General features: G+C 39.1%; 1 protein-coding gene and 2 pseudogenes across 2 annotated transcripts in view; 1 reads left to right on the top strand and 2 right to left on the bottom strand.

Annotated features, from left to right (window-relative positions):
* Window positions 1-13,935, bottom strand: part of UTP20 (UTP20 small subunit processome component) — a 114,532-nt gene extending 100,597 nt beyond the window's left edge. For both annotated transcript variants that reach the window (XM_027071001.2, XM_015070865.3), the window contains exons 1-11: window positions 13,710-13,935; window positions 12,678-12,758; window positions 9,539-9,605; window positions 9,272-9,404; window positions 8,636-8,824; window positions 5,074-5,155; window positions 4,265-4,402; window positions 3,638-3,793; window positions 2,887-3,033; window positions 2,669-2,803; window positions 1,401-1,478 (exon numbers count right to left, since the gene is read on the bottom strand). In XM_027071001.2, the coding sequence (XP_026926802.1) occupies window positions 1,401-1,478; window positions 2,669-2,803; window positions 2,887-3,033; window positions 3,638-3,793; window positions 4,265-4,402; window positions 5,074-5,155; window positions 8,636-8,824; window positions 9,272-9,404; window positions 9,539-9,605; window positions 12,678-12,758; window positions 13,710-13,754 (1,251 nt within the window). In that variant the 5' untranslated portion in view covers window positions 13,755-13,935. The remainder of the gene's footprint in view (window positions 1-1,400; window positions 1,479-2,668; window positions 2,804-2,886; window positions 3,034-3,637; window positions 3,794-4,264; window positions 4,403-5,073; window positions 5,156-8,635; window positions 8,825-9,271; window positions 9,405-9,538; window positions 9,606-12,677; window positions 12,759-13,709) is intronic.
* LOC113602936 (uncharacterized) lies at window positions 615-830 on the top strand (annotated as a pseudogene).
* Window positions 13,936-15,585: 1,650 nt separating the features above from the next.
* On the bottom strand, window positions 15,586-17,233 carry LOC106973741 (anamorsin-like; annotated as a pseudogene).
* Between the last annotated feature and the right edge of the window lie 347 nt (window positions 17,234-17,580).

The raw sequence follows: 17,580 nt of genomic DNA, 5'->3' as shown, positions 1-17,580 counted from the left end.
GTTCAGTGTGTTGAGAAAGCAACCCATTCAGACTTGCACTGCTTCAGGAGGAGTGTGTCCAGGAAAGGAAAATAAACAAAAACTCAAGCTGCTAAATTTTCTGACAGTTTGCCATGTGAAAGGCATTTTAGAATGCTGTGGGAAAACAGACTCACTGTCCAGCTATTCAAGGAAAATAATTTCCAGTTATTCCAGAATGAGGCAATCTGTAACTTCAGGAAAAATGGAAAAGTATACAAAAAAAAAGGAAACATAATTATAAAATACTCCCTGTTTGGAAGCATTAATTATATGGTGAATAGGAATCCAACCAAAATTTGTGCTGTAACTCTATTGAGAAGATGAGAGTATAAAAGAATCAGAATCCATCCACCATAAGAAGAAGTCTATAGCTAACGACTAAAACTAATGCATCAAGGAAAAGCAGTATATTCAAATGATTAGAAAGTATGAAGTAACAGAAAAAGATAGATGAAACCTAAGAGATGTGGCTGCTCCTGGTGAGGGAGATGTGAGTGGAAATCAAGTGATTGTCTTTTAGCCCTGCTTGACTGTTTGAATACACATAAGGAGTCCTCTGATAAAAATAAGGTGTTTATAAAAAAACCAAAGATATGGATTCTCGGCCTTTTGGGTAAGATCAAGTGTAGTCTCTGTTCTTACCAGTTTAAGAAGATAAAAAGAGAACAGGGGAGAAGGAAACAATGGGGTTGCTACAAAAACCAGAGCAAGGTAAAGGGCTCTCACTGGACAGGAAGGAACAGGGCTAGGACACACACAAAGGTTTGTTTGTTTGTTTATTTATTTATTTAATTTATTTATTATCTACTTATGGAGGCAAATGATAATATATTAATGACTAAAGGGGAAATCAGAACAAACACAGACAGGCTTCCATGAGGTATGCTATGCATGACCAGTTATAAGGAATGGCAAATGTTTGACGGAAGGGACGGGAAAGGGATAAAATAAAGTCAGGATTTAATGGGAAAGATTTCTATCTCATTAAATCAGGTCCTGTATTTACTTTGTAGCAATAAAGTGCATTCGTAACCTTCCTGCAACCCAAAATGTTTCAGAAACTATTTTTTCTATGCTCCAAAGTCACATAAAAGTTCCTTAAACTCTTTTTTTCAATTTTACCACACGGTTCTATAACTTCCTCAAGGACTATTAGAAAACAAGTTGGTTATCTAATGGCATTTTAAATGCCTTGGCATATGAAACAAAGTTTTACTTATAAACTACAATTGGAATATAATTGCATCAAAAAATATGGACTAAAACATCAAACACTTATTCTATTCCTCTCAAACAAACAAAAATCATAGGATTTTAAGTTTGATTATTTCATCGTGGCAGATCCATAACAAAACAAACCCAAAACATTAGTTGCTCACCTGCTCAAACTGCTTCATAACCAACATGACTTCAGAAAAATCCAAAATTAGACGTCTTTCAAATCCACTCTCAAAAATCTGTGGACCACAGGTTAAAAACACACGCACACACACACATTAAATATACAGAGAGCACTTTCCCCATTCCTGAAAACAAAAAACACCCACAACCTTCAAGGTCCTCTAATTTGCAAGCAAGAAGTGGCAGGATGCCTGATACAAGTCAACAGAGTCTCGGGAGAACTCACTCTCAAAAAAGAACTTGGTGGCAAGGACACCCCCAGCTGTGAGACACAGGCACTGAGCTTTCTCCTTGGGAAGGCAGCTGGAGTAAGGTAGCGGCAGGCACACTTCAACCAATCTTCTGTCCAAATGCTTGCCCTTCGCCAAAGAAACTTACTTACAGACGTGAGGGGCACTGGGTTTCCAGTGATTATGCAGGCCTCTGCCTAAGAGCTGCTTAGTTCTTTCCCAGCTACAGAGAATCATGAAACGGCAGGCAGCACTATTTTACACCTTTCTCCATACTTTTTACTGCTGCACGGCATGAACCTAATTGGTCTATTTTCAATCCCGCTTCCCTATAAAACCTCTTCTAAACTCATTAAAATGCAAATCTCAAATCATCAGATCATTATCCTGCTTAAAAATTTTCCAGGGCCTTCCACTATTTGCAGGATAAAACCCAACCAAACTTTTCAAAGCCAAACAGAGCCTCACTGATATACATCACACTTCCTGTGTCCACGGAAGCCCAATCAGCATACATTTTTGTACTTTCTGAACGCACCTTGTGCTGTTCCCTGGCATTTTTAAACCTTCTCTGACTGGCAGATGCTAGTCAACCTTCAAGGACTATCCCAAATATAAATTTGTTGAAAAACATTCTCTGTCCCTCAACCCCAAGCAGAATTAATCATTATATTTCAATGACATCAATAAATTCAAAGGATTATAATAACTCCTTCCCTGGGCCCCACTTCCCTAACAAGCAAAAACTGCAGGCACCATACTGTCCACCCTGGAATACCTAGTCCATACCTAGCACATGGTAAGCTATACGTGTTGCTGAATATATGCCAAACATTTACTTTATCGCATTTTGTTTTGTCTCTCTCTATTACAGCATACAACTCACGTCTCCTTAACAAGATTATAAATTCCCTGGAGGCAGAGCCTTTGCACACTTCATCTGTATTCCCCAGGAGGCCTACTCAATGCTAAACATCTTATTAACTACTCAATTAATATTTGTTGAAGTAAATTACTTTCTGTATGGTTTCTTTGATAAAGGTCTCTGGCAAGGAAACATTTTCACCCAGGATCAAAGCAGAAATTACAGCCAAGAGTGTCTCCCGGCAAGTTGTGGAAAGATTGGCTATGTGTATTGTTTGACATAATACCTGTAAAATAAAAGAAAAAACAATGTACACTTAGCAATAGATTTTAATGAACAGACTCTAAACAAATGCAGTTGGGAACTCACCTCACAAACATCAACAGGTTTGGTTATCTTTGATCCATTTCCATGTTTCACAAGTATTAGATATGTTTCTAACAACCTTCTTATCTGTTCAGAACTTTCCCCACAGTTCGTTGTGGTTACTTTTCTATGTAGATCCAAGAGTGATTCCTGCCAATAAAGAATTTAACAGAAAAGAATAACTATAACATATGAAACTCACCTGTTAACCCAATAATGAAAATATTGGGTGAAGCAGTTCAAATTTTCACATTCCTTTGTTTTGAAAGAAAGACATACCTACCAGGAGTCACTAAGAATATCTAACATTTTTGAATGCACAGTCATAAAGTGCTTTGTAAGTGTTTATTCACAATCCTGATAACAACCATGAGGTAGATAATATTACTGTCCCATAATCCCACCGGATGAAAACACTGGGGAACAGATATTTAAGTAACTTTCCCAAGTCACACTACCAGTAAGTGACAAAGCCAAGATTTGAACAGGGGCGGTCTGGCTCTCAGGGCGTTTAGCCACTATGTTCTATTGCATCTCAAAATATCCAAAACAAAAACCAAAAACCAAAAACCAAAAACCAAGCAACCAAAGACCAGGAGATAGAGGGGGAAAAAATATCCTAGTATGTATGCAAAAGTGTAAAGATAACAATTATAAAAATACAATCTCCAGGAGTGTTTTGCTAAGCTAAGAGCAAGAACAATCAACTCTTGGGCTTCTTATTACAAACAAATCCTTAAAAATTAGAACTCACTTGCAAACATTCAAAAAGTGGACCAAAATGTTCCCTGTAGATGTAGGACACAGTGGATTTGACCATGTTTTTGAGTGTTTCTCCAACTAAAATCCATGGTAGCTGAGTTTCTGTTTCAGTAACTGGTCCTAGTTTTTGCAAAATTAGCTTCACTGCCTGTGGGAAGCCAATAATCATTAAAATAAACATGTACAATCTTATTTTTAAGTATTAACACTGTTATTTCCCAGTCTGATTATTCCCCACTCTGATTAACCTATCTTAAAATCTGATCTGGAATAATCAAAGACAGGGTAGCTTTGATGGTCAACTACATGTCCCAAAAGGAATTTCCAAACTAGGATGGAGAATTTTATCATCCAACTGTCTACTCCTCACTCATTAATCAATTTATGTTACCTTCTAGGATCCAGATGGAGAAGACAGCAATGATTTTTTAAGTAAATACTATACCTAATTACCTAGAACCTACATTAGGTAAGCATTGTTACCAACAACCTAATGCTCCCCATTTAGTGTTTTTTATTTATTCTAGGCTATCCTCTCTCCACACCATTTACATAAATATTATGGGTTTCCTTTTTAATAGCTTTCACACAGACACAAAGTATCCTTCCGGTTATTTACCTTCCCTGTACAGGAATGAAACATATTTCTAACTCCTTTGCACATTTCAAAGAGCAACTGTCCAACTCCTTCTACTTTTTCCGGATGTTCATCAAGATCAAGAAACATTAAATTGAAAAGTGCATTTTTATCAGAAACCTAAAATACAAAATGCAAATGGAAAACTGTATTTACAAAACAAACAAATCCAAATGAATACATATTATTTACTGGTCCACAGGTTCAGTTAAATGTAATTAGGATAAAATTCTAAAAGGAAGAGAAACCTGTAATGATTTCAAACTATTATAATAGTATACCACTTCTTATTTCATATACAACAGTGATTCGATGAAATAATATGAAGGTCTGTGCCAAGAAAAACTACATAAGGCAATATTTTATTTTTGAAAGCAAATCATATACTTATAAGAGAAATTAATACCAGTGTGACCCTCTAAAATTTACTATGGAAACAAACACAAGTGACACTATGGCATCAGTTCTTTCCAGGAAATTATTATAAAAGTTTCTACTACTCTCACCATTCATATATTTACTGACTTGAATTCAAGGGCACTTCTGATATGCACACACTAAAAGCTACCAAAAACCTAAATAACAATAAACGAGTGACTCAAATTATTTTACATTAGTGAGCAATTTTATGATAAGATAAATTCAAAATGGTAAAAGGTTTATTCATGTATACATATGTACACATACATATACATACATATTTAGTTCATAAAACCATATTATAAAAGATATCTGCTTCTGTTCATCAGATTCTTGAGGATTAATGAGCAATAAACATATATCAGACTAACCTTTCTCATCAAAAAAGTAAAACTCTCAGCAGCAAAGTTTCTTATATGTAGTTTTTTATGAGCCAGAAGTGTACTATACATGCTATAAATGAGAAAATAAGACATGTTTAATCACATTTTAATAAACATACATTCCATGTCAACTGTATGTCCAACACTGTGCTAGGTATGCAAGGAATACATTTCAAGTATAAAGCTTTAAAACCTCATTCAACTACCAAGACAGATAAAGGTCACAGACAAGAAAAATCCTAGGACCAGTGGTACAGGTCTTACAGAGAAGACTCCATGAAGAGCTGAGTCCTGAACAATATGAAGAATTCAGGTGGGTACAGTAGTGCGTATGACTAGAGATAAAAGCGAGAGCAAAGATGGGGCGAGCAGAAACAATCTAAAGGAGGCTAGTCTGTCTGAAAGAAAAAGGGTGATGTGGCTGGGTGGGCTGCTGCAGATAAAGCTGCTCAGGTAAACCAGTCACTGTGAACACCAAACAGAGGAGACTAGGCTTTAGCTTTCATCTTCGTAAGCACTTTCTCTGTTACTTCCTGTAAACAACACAACTCCATGGGGTGGGAACTGTTATCCTGGTTCCACAGATAATGAAACTGAGACAGAAAGGTCAAGCAACCTGCTTAAGGTCACACCGCCATGTAGCTATAACTAAATAATTACCTGAATAATCACATTGTTTAAACTGGTCTCTCCAATGACAGGAGAGTATGGAATGTATCTCTCTTACACTGTACCCTCAGTACCTAGCACTTCGTTGCCCATAACAGGTGCTAATAAATATTGGCTAAGTAAGAAGTTAATATTTCAGAAAGTTTAATTTAGCAGCAGGATATAGGATAAAATAAATGAAGAAAGAAGAGGCTGGCAGTCCAGCTAGAAATCTGTTCAAGTCACGCAAGCTTGGGCGAACAAGGGCATGAAAGAAGCTGATGGCAGAGTGAAATGGCAAAAGATGGACCCAAGAGACATTTCAAGAGTCCTTGTGGTGGAAGTAAAGACCTTACAGTGCCCACAAGGCTTGGACCCTTATTAATATGATGTGGCACTGTCTAATTAGTCTCTACTTATACACGCTGCCCCACCACCCAGGATTCTTTGCTGTTCCTCACACATGCCAGGCATGCACCCAAGATGTTCCACTGATAAACTGTAAACTTTGCATGAAGAGGGATTTTTTATCTGTTTTATTTGCAATTGCATCTCAAGTGCTGTACAGTGTTTAATAAATACTTAATCAAGTGAGTACATGAATAATGGAATCAAGAGGATTTGGGGTCCTTGAAGACAACTGGGTCAAAAATGCCTCTAAGACACCAAGCCTCAGTTGACGAGAAGAAAGATGGTATCACTGTTGGAAAATGGGCAACCAAAAAGGGCCTAACACAATACATACTTACTGAACACATGAACGAATGTGCTGACTTTGATTTTAGTAATACTTATGTGAAAATATCCAGGCTGTTGAAGATGTCACACCAACAGCAAATAAATTTAGAAGTGGAAAGCGTGGCTTAGAAGATAAAAAAGTAACAAGAGAAGTCATGAAACCAAATAAGCCATGCAGTGGTCCCTCCTTATCTGTGTTCCATTCAGTGGTCTCAGCTACCCAGAGTCAACTGTGGTCTGGAATCAGGTGCTCCTCCTACTGACCACTGTCAGCTCAACAGGAGCATAGCACTAATGCCACAATGTCTACCTTGTTGTTCATCTCACTTCATCTCATCACATTAGCCTTTTATCATCTCACATCATCACAAATGTGAGTACAGTACAATAAGGTATTTTCAAAGAGAGACCACATACACACAACTTCTGTTACAGTATGTTGTTATAATTGCTCTATTTATTATTAGTTATTGCTATTAATCTGTGCATTTATAAATTACACTTTGTCATAGGTATGTATACATAGAAAAAAACATAGCACATACAGAGTTCAGTACTATCTGTGCTTTCGGGTGTCCACCGTGGGGCTTGGAACATAAACCCCACACATAAGGGGGGGACTACTGAATACTGCCCCAATATCTTGCTGGTTTTGACAAAGTAATCTGGTTTCTAATACATTTTACCAAAAGCTTCACAAAGAACCAGCAAAGGCTGGAAAAATATTTCTTTCTCATTCTTTAATCAAGGCAGGGTAGAGGGAAGGGTGGTTCAACCAAGGGTAGGGTAAAGGGGGTTGGTATAAAAACAAAAACGAAATCTATAGTCCTATCCCAAACCCACACCTATACTTGGGAGGAGGGTGGTAATCTTACATATTCCTGTGGCAATTAAAGTATGCGGAAATAATCAGTACACCAAGTGGAAAGCTCCATCAGTCCCAGACTGAAACTGATTATAAACAATCTTTTCCTTAAACAAAATGCAACTGAATTCATCCTCTTTCCCTGTCCACATTTGCTCACAATGTTCCCTGAATGTCTCTTCGGGCTTACTTAATATGTTAGGGACTGGGTAAATGCAGATATTTAAGATTGGACTCTTGAACAGTTCACAGGTTTGTAAAGAACATCATTACTATGAACAAACAATTATAACAGAAGTTGTGTAACGTAAGTGTATAGAACACCAGAGGAGTTCAGAGTACAAAGCTTTCACTTTTCGCTAAGGTGCCCGGAAATATTTGTGGAGATTATGGAAACCAAGCCTGACTTTGATGGCAAGAGGCAGGATTTCAATGGCTGCAGATAAGAAAAGACCAGGTCAATGCAGACCGGCCAATGTGGACCACTTTGGCTGGAGAACCAACTTTGTATAGAGACTGAGCTGGAAAGGCAGTCTGGAGTCAAACAGAACTCCAGAGAAAAACAATCAAAAAAATATGTCAGAGTCAGGCAGCCATGTCAGCAGGTACGTATGATGGGTAGTGCACATTTTTTAACTAAACACAGGGCAAGAGTGAGCAATCCTGGTTGCCGGTATTGATAAAGACTGCACTTGAACAAAAAATAAAAACTTGCAAAACTCAGATGTTAAACTGTTTTGTTACTGAGGAGGACTGTTCTATTGAGCAGCCTAAAGCACACAGTTGTTTTCACAGAGACAATCATGACTATTTAATACATATATATATATATAGTGCTTTTGCTCTCAAAACTGATGCAGATGGGGAGCAGGACTGACTTGTAGACAGACATGAGAAATCTTTTGGCGATGATGGAAATGTTTAAAAAAAATTTTTTTTAATGTTTATTTATTTTTGACAGAGAGAGAGAGAGAGAGACAGAGCATGAGCAGGGGAGGGGCAGAGAGAGAGGGAGACAAAGAATCCAAAGCAGGCCCCAGGCTCCGAGCTGTCAGCACAGAACCCGACACGGGGCTGGCACTCACAGACCGCGAGACCATGACCTAAGCCGAAGTCGGACGCTCAACCGACTCAGCCACCCAGGTGCCCCATGATGGAAATGTTTTTAAACTGGATTATGGTGGTATTTGCACAACCCCATAAATTTACTAAACAGTGCTGAATTGTACGTAAGATAAAATAAAATTGAAAAGGGACAAAAATCAAACCAAACCCGAATTAGAGAGAGAAAAGGGTCACCTGTATATATTGGACATGTCCTTCACCATCAGTCTCCACAGGTACTTGTAAAGATAGGACAGTGAGGTGAAAGCCCATTCTAGTAACTCTGTGTCCTGAGTCTCCAGGATTGAGGTGATGGTCAGGAAAAAATCCTGAAAATGTGGATAAAAGTCCGTCTGCAGATCTCGTGCCAACTGTACAACCAAACTGCATTAAAGATAAGTAGAGGTAACTGATTCTGAGACATGCAGATCAAAAGACAGACTATTTCACAAATGATAACAGATTGCCTGTGATAACAGGATTAATTAAAACTTCCAAACCAAGTCTCGAGAAAGGCATAAAATTTTTCACATTTTAAGAGTTCAGCAAAGAAATTCAGCTGGAGCAAGAAAGTGTATTTTTGTTTTTAATCACAAATTATGCTCATTCCTGTAGCATGAAAGAAATATGAATTTTCTTAAATGTATAAAAGAAAAAAGGAGGATAACTCTAAAGATTCTGCTTTTTGGCAATTCACTAATGTTCTAACAGAAAAGGTACATTCTTGTTTCCAAATTACAGACACCAGATCTAAGGCAAATGTAGTATAAAACACAACCTTTCTATAATTCAGATAAATGTCATTGAGCTTTCTCTCAACACGTTACTTACTCCAAAAGGGGCTGATAAGCAAAACTGTTCTTGGTTTGCAGGTGAGTCTTCAAACTCTGAACTATCTCATTTTGATGATAGACCAACTGATTGAAGGACTGGCACTTGTCAATAACTTCTTTGTAAAATTTTCCTGGGTGAAAAAAAAAAAAAAGAGAAAGAGAGAGAGAATAGGTTCTGCTTTTCTACCATACCACTAATTTAGTCGTTTTAAACACATAAAGTACAAATGATGGGAGAATAAAATAGAAGCAAAATAGAAAATACCAAAGTGTTCTGTAAGGTTCAATTCTCTCCATTTCAGCAGACCCTCAAAAAAGTAGGTTTCGACTTCCTGCCAAGATTAAAGCAGTCCATTAATCAGGCAACTCAAAGAAAATCTATGATCAAAGTAAATAGGAATAATGATACCTTGAGACAATGATAATAGGAGTTTAAACACATTTTTTTTAAAGGGTGATAACTAACGTACTCAAAAAGCAATCAGATGTATAATATGGGCAAAGGATTTATAAACACAGTATTTTGTTGATTTGGTTGCAGCAAATGATTCCTTAAAACCTATGTGATAGTCACACTAAAGAAAAAAATTTTTTTCCTGTTTTCTACAATTTTAGGCGCAGAAAAATGTGATCTTATAATTCTTTCATTCTGCTTTTGGAAATATGAATTACAACCTTATGGGAAAATACTCCAGCAATCATTAAAATGAAAAAAAAACAAAAACAAAAACAAAACAGGTATGCCCTCTGACCCATCAATTCCCATTCTGGAGATGCTTTTTATAAAATTTACAAACATACTAGTATAAGGATGCTTATTCAACTTTATTGTAGTGGGTGGAAAACATAAAAAGTGTAAATATCCAACAGCAGGAAAGTGCTTGTTGTAACTCATGGTCCATAAATTCTAAGGTATATTACATAGCTACTAAGAATAGTTGTATCTATATTGAATTAGAAGGATGTTGAGGATAAACTCCCAAAACGTAAAAGCAAGTTACGTAGTAAAGTATATGGTAGGAGCCAATATTTTTTTGAAAAGACCTCTATAAATATACACATTTGCAAATATTTGTATGACAGAAAAGTACAGAATACATATACACCAAATTGTTCATATTAGTTTCCTTGACAATAAGGGGTAGGAGAGGTGAGATAACAAGTTTTTCTAAGTTCACCAATATGTTGTCATACTGTTTAGCTTATTATCCCAGTGTACATTACTTTGTACTTTGAAAGGTAAAATCAATAAAATTATTACTGTATGTATGTGTGTGAGTGGAATGTGACAGTACAAATTAGTACACAAACTGCATGCCAAATCTACAATCTCAAAAAAAGAGCAAACCTTTAAAGAGTGCTTTGGAAATCTTTAAAAAATAAAAATGAAGATAAATCAATAGGCAGAATAGAGGGAAAGAAAGAGGATCTCATTAAATTTTGTTCGGTGTCTCTTAAGAGAGAGAAATACACCTAGCAGTTTAAACCTAAATGAAGAAGGCATTCCCAGTATAGCATAGCAGCAGGCACATATCAGCCATTTTGTGGTAGACTATGTCCCTGTCCCTTTGCCATGTGACTCACAGCCCCTACCACAGAGGGATGGAGTCTATTTTCTCACTCCTTGAATCTGGCCAGGTTTTCTGACTTGCTTTGACCTATAATGTGCAACAGAAGTGATCTTGCAACTGCCAAAGTTAGGCTTTAAGAGGCTTTATAACTTCTGCTTTCTCTCTCTTGAAAAGATTCTGCCATCATGAAAAGAGGCCTAGTCTAGCTTATCAGAGAGTAAACGGCCATGAGGATAACTAGGACTAACAAGCCCGAGTTAAAATGTGATTGAGACCATTCTGGACCATCCAGGCCAAGATCAGATCCTAGGCTCTCTTCTCTAATAACCTGACATTCTACCTCTTAAACCATCTATCTCTCCTGTGGCTTAAATTATAAACCATATACTGAATTCTAAATCTATAATTCCACCTCCAAAATCACCTGTACTCCTCCAGATCCATATATCCAAATAGCTTTTGGACACCATCATTTGGATGGCCACAGGTACATCAAATTCAGTAAGCCCCAAAAAGAATCAACCCCCTGCATCTCTTCCTACAAATCTACCTTAATAAGTGATGTCCTCAACCACCCAGTTGTTAGAACCAAACTTTAACCTCCTTCCCTCCATAACCAGCAGGTCACAAGTCCTCTCCATTCTACTTCTTTAATATCTCTGGAATCCTTCTCTCCATCTTGACTGCTGCTACCATAATAATTTTCTCACTTAGATGACTACCAAATCCTCACAACAGGTTGTCCTGACTCCAATCCTGCTCTTCCTTTCACATTAAAGCTAGAGAGATCTAAAACTGAGACCTGATCATGTCACACACTCCTCTACCTTACTCCAAGAATGACATCCCATAGCTTCAGGATAGAATCCAAACTTAGCTTGACATATGAAGTTCTTTATGCTCCTTGACTATTTCTTCAGCTTTATCTCTCACCAGCTATCTCCTTCCCCTATCCCAGTCACCATCAACACAAACACTATACATATAATTAATAACCACATTGAAATGTTTTGCAGTTTCTTAAATGCCACATGAATTTTCTAGTCTCTGTTCCTTTATATAGGTTTCTCTCTCAACATTAAACAGTATTTCCTGTCCTTTTTGCCATGCTAAAACCTATACAAATGAAGCATTATGTGCTTACCCAGATCACATCATTTAACACATTGAATTCACATGTTGGAATAAGGCATCCAAAGGGACAGTGAGCAAAGTCTGACTAGAGTTATAAGTGAAGAACTGTAAGAACTGAAGTTGAACCCCTAAGTTAAAGGCATGTTATAGAGGACCTTAATAGGGTAACACGGACATAATGAAGATGCAGCAAAAGCAAGATTTTTAAGTACAGGTGTGACTGAGAGCATGGTTAGAACTGGAAATCTAGCTCCTTTCATTTTGTAAAGGAAGAAACTAAGCCCTGGAAAAGTGATGTTCTTAAAACCTCTTAAAAACTGTAGCTTCAGGAAAATGAATCTGCACCAGCAATCAGAATGCACATGGAAAAGGGAGAGGCTGGAATCACAGAAGCCTAAGTATCTAGGTATCAAGCCAATTGTCTAACACAGTATCACCTGATAGAACTTTCCACAATGATGGAAATGTTCCATATCTACACTTGTCTAATATTGTAGCACATATGGCTATTGAGCCCATAAATTTCTAATTTGCTTTAATTGAGATCTAATTTGCCATATGTAGCAACTTATAAAATCACACAGGTATAATGCATTTCATATTCATTAAGGAATGGCTTGAAAAACAATTCATTTCTAAGAGGAGAGACTAAAAAACCAACTGTGAATACTCGAAGATCGGCTAGTAACATTCTCTTACCTCATCATAGCTTGCAGTTCTATCAATCCGGTGAATAATATCAATATTCACATTTGCCAATCGTTCAGCAAATGTAAGAAACTGCGAAAGGGAGGGATATTTAATATACAATCATCATTTAACACTTATCACATCTTGAATATCTGTTTTAAGCGCTGTATAATATAATAATTACATGTCCACAATTGCCTTGTGAAAATATAAAGTTTAAAGTTTCAATAAGCCTCCTCACGTACTATCATTACGAATAACAGTATGCTTCTCTTGCAATTTCAGATTTGTATTTTCAATCAATCATAAAATATATAATTGTGTTTTGAAACTAGACGTAGACATCACTGATGAGTCACAAAAGAGAAGTGTAAAAACAAGCTCAAAGACATAGTGTTAAACGCCCTGTACTACTACTATATGAAGAAAATTAAATACTTCCACGAATGTATTTGCAAAAGTTCAGTTATGTCATTTCAAATAAAATTTCCACACTAAATTGTGGTGGATCCAGGTGAAAGTCGGTGATGTGGCTTCCCTGGATCTACTGTTAGGTTTCATAACCCGCTACAAGCACAGGGATCTGGCTAAGTCGTTGCAACAATAGTGTTTTTAAACACATACAGATATACGATTGGTACAACAGCAAAGAAACTCTCAGAAGAAAAACTGAAAGTGGTGTCATAGCCATTAGCCACAAATCACTTACCTCCTTCCGCCGGCTCGCCCCCCAATTTGGTCTTTAAGGAGAAAAGAGTAGTGGAAAACATCTCCTAAGCAATTAGTCTGTGAAAATGAATTTAACTCTGGACCAAAAGGAATTCCCAGGCAGGCCAGACCCCACAAACCGCGGGCGAAACGTGCTATTCAGACGTCTTTCCCCATCCCATGTTTACTACACCCGCCAAGTCCCTCTCTTTTGTCAGGTAAGTGACTCACGCTCCGCCCAGAACACCTCAGCCCCCAGTGTCCCGCTCAGACCCAGTTCCAAAGCTGAGGCAGCAGGTACCCACGGTTCCTGGCCCAAGTGCCTTTGCTTACCCTGTACGTGTTCTCCGTCTTGTGGGACATAGGCTTTGTCTTCATGGCGGCAGAGACACAGGGGCCCGCGAGGACCTAGGTAAGGGTCGAAAGGATGGAACCGATGGTACGGAGGTAAACTTGCTCACACACTTGCACGCTCCAATTTCCAGGTGCTCGGACTCCATCACGTGCGGCTTGTACCCCTGGGCGCGGCCATGTTGGAGATGGGGAGGAGCCTGGGAGGATCACGTGGGCGGAAAAGCCGACCGAGCAGCCGCAGCCTTCTGGGAAGCGGGCGGGCCCGCGGTGAGTTGATGTTGGAGTAGGCGTGGAATTCTTTTTCTCCTTTCAGGGAAGACTTATAAAAAAATATATGTATTTTTATTATAAAAGAAAATCTCCCTGTCAGTATTATCGACAAACAATCACTACCCTTCACTATGAGCCTTATACCACGCAAAGCTCTTTACATCCAGAATTTTACAGAAAAGCGCAGTGTGAACGCTACATGGACATAATTGAGGTGCATTTTTAAATTTTTTTTTTACATTTTATTTATTTATTTTTTTTGAGAGAGGGAGAGAGACAGAGTGCAAGTGGGGGAGAGGCAGAGAGAGAGGGAGAAACAATCCGAAGCAGGCTCCAGGCTCTGAGCTGTCAACACAGAGCCCAACGCGGGCTCGAACTCACAAACCTTGAGGTCATGACCTGAGCCAAAGTCTGTGGCTTAACTGACTGAGCCTCCCAGGGGCCTCTGAGGTGCATATTTTTGAGCCCCTTTGGCATACGAAGGAAGCAAGGATGTGCAGCTGGTAAGTGGCAGTCTGGCAGAAGTCTCTGAGCGCCAAAGTCATATTAACCATTACTGTCTGAATAAAATTGAAAAATAGAAAAAGAGTTTTATTTTTTAAATTTATTTTTTAATGTTTTACTTATTTTTTAGACAGAGAGAGACAGAGCATGAACAGGGGAGGGACAGAGGGAGAGGGACACACAGAATCCGGAGCAGGCTCCAGGCTCTGAGCTGTCAGCACAGCGCCGGACACAGGGCTCGCACTCAGGAACCGCGAGACCATGGGACCTGAGCCAAAGTCGGACGCTTAACCCACTGAGCCACCCAGGCACCCAGAAAAGGAGTTTTAAAGAAAAATCTTAATTTCATAAGCAACCAGTTAAAATTTGGGTATTTTTCCTACCACTCTTATGTTGTTAAATGTAATTGTACAAGCAGCTGTATGTGTATTTTTTTTTCCACGTATTTATTCAGCAAGTATTTCTTGGGCCATGCACTGTTGTGTGAATTGAACAAGACACAATAATAATAGTAATAGTAATAATAATAATAATAATAATAATTCTGTTTGGAAGTATTTAGTCTGGGGTGCTTACATCTTAGACAAGGAAAGATATTAAGTAGACAATTGAATACATTCCTGCCCAGAGCTTGGTGTAGAGGTCAGGACTGGAGGTGTGACTTAAATACCTTAAACACTCTTTAACTACTGAATCATGTGGAGTATTTATAAAGCCGTGGAACTGGATGAGATATTTTAGGGAGAGAGCTATAGAAAGGAGGGTGAAGAAGAGAAGAGGATCGAGTTGATCCTTGGAGTGCTCTAACATTTAGCAGTGGCCTGGAAGGGAGATGGGATAGAGAGCCAGTGAGGTAGACACAGACTAGTCTTGGCATGGATGAAGAACCACTGGTCAACTATGCTGAAAGCTAAGTCTGGGGAAGTAGCTGCTGGATCTAACAAGGTGAAGGTCACTGGTGACCTTGACAAGTACGGTCCGGTATTGAAGAAAGGAAGCAAAATATGCATAGACTGTGGAGGAATCGGATGAAGAAGTGAAGTAGATCTAAACACTTTCATATTATTATTGGCATTACAACATCAATATTTTGTATGTCATCATGGGGTTGTAAATATTTTTAACGGCTCCGTAGCATTTATGGACTTTTTTTGCAGACGTACACAACTTTAATAACTATAGATTAGCAAAACAATAAGACAGATACAATACAGTAAAGTGGGTGAGGTAGAGATAGAAAGGGCAGAAGGACACTGAATATGATCACAGCAACCAATGGTGATTCCTTTGGTGCCCTAAGGAGGTCATGAGACTTTTCACTCATGTCGCCAACAAATAAATGCAAGTTCACCACCAAGTCTGGAAGATAAGTAGTGGCAGTAATGCTGAGTTTAGGATAGGGGCAGGGGCCCTCTTTGTCCCAAAGTGTTAATACTCAAGGATGCCCGGGCTCTGAGTGTTAGGTCAGCATTGTGTCATCAGGAGAGGGCCCTCTTCAGGACACTCTCCTATTCCCTAACACTAGGTGGAGAAACAGGTCTCCCCACTCAGAGTAACGAGGCTCTGTTATGCCGTGGCCTTTTGATGCGTAGCAGCACTGCACACCGCTGTACCTCTTGCCAGCTTCACTGTGTTTACCAAGCGCCCTTCCTGCAGATGGATTCATGTGAAGCAGAGAGTGAGCAAATCCGGAGGAGATGGGAGGAACCACAATGGTGGGATTTGAGGGACAGGAGTTGGCTGGAGGAGCAGGTTTGCACCTCGTTGGGTCCTTCCCAGGCATCAATGAGATTGCTATTGCTCAGGAGTGCCTGCTCCCTAGGTTTGAAGGCTGGCATCCCAAGGTAAGGGCAGCTGGCACAGCAGAAAGCATTACCCAGGTAGAAATTTCTACAAGCCCACTTGGGCTGGAGCTCACCTGTTCCCTTGACTTCTCTTTCTCCAGTGCAGAGTGAGGCCACAGGTGCAATTCTTCCTCTTTTTTCCCCCTTCCTCACACAAAGGAGCCCACAGGGAAGCTGAATCTGGCTTCTTAAAATTTTCCGGATCCAGCTGCTCATCCGAGTCAATGAGATCCATGCTCTCATCCTCCATGTCATTGGCTGAGAGGGTCCAAAGCTTGGCTGCTGCAGGGCCCATAGCAGGCTTCATCAGAGGAGAAGACTTCTTGGCAATGGAAAGCTTCAGTTGACCAGAAGAACACACTTCAAAGTTGGGTTTTTGCCAGCAATCTGTAAACAAAGCAAACTGTCACTTTGGTAACAGGTGTTCTTGGACAGACTGTATCTCTTCAGGGTTTAAGGGCTCCTGCTGCAGCTCTTTCACTTCCACAAGACCAGAAGGAGTCAGGGCCAAACACAGCTTAGATGTCCTCCCTTTGCTATTGTTGACTACAGCTGTCTCTACCAGCTCTTTCAGAAAAAGACATCCACCAGGGCATCTCAGCCCAAATCTCAGCACTGTGCAGAGTAGTGCTTCTAGGAATTACACCCAACAAAATAATGTCAAGGCTAGATTCTTTGTGGGCAGATTGCAACAGCTGGTTGATGTTTTCCACAGACACTTGGCCCTCATTGCTGATTAATGTTTGAAGCTTATCTATCAGATATTTCAGAGCTTCCACCAAAGATGACTTACCCCAGACCACTGCCACAGACTGGCCAGCCAAGATCCCATAAGTTGCCATTCCTGCAGTGCTGATGGACCTAGAAACTTCTGTTCAGGGCTGGCTCCTGGCTTCTGGATTTTTTAATAATAAAGTATAGAAGTGCCCAATATTTGGCTTGCCTCCAGTAAGCTAACTGGCTTTTTTTCTTTAGGTGGTCCTTCCCCTTAATGCATCACAAGTCTCTTAAGGAATTCTGTGAAAGCTGCAGACTTTCTCCTTAGAAAAAAGCAGATAAGCTCATTCACACTGAAGTGTGTAGATGATTGCAGAAAATTAGAAGTCTTCAGTCCCCTGAAGGTAAGAGCCCTCACTCTAAGCAATATTCCCAGCCTATTGCTAAAATCACCCCAGATAATTGTGTCCTTTTCTTTCTCTGTTGTTTATTTTTGATGGTGGAGTTAATGGGAC

Source organism: Acinonyx jubatus, chromosome B4 (assembly GCF_027475565.1).
Source record: "Acinonyx jubatus isolate Ajub_Pintada_27869175 chromosome B4, VMU_Ajub_asm_v1.0, whole genome shotgun sequence".
Classification (NCBI taxonomy): Eukaryota; Metazoa; Chordata; class Mammalia; order Carnivora; family Felidae; genus Acinonyx; species Acinonyx jubatus.
The sequence above is the reverse complement of the archived record's forward strand: the minus strand, read 5'-3'. Positions and strand labels throughout refer to the sequence as shown.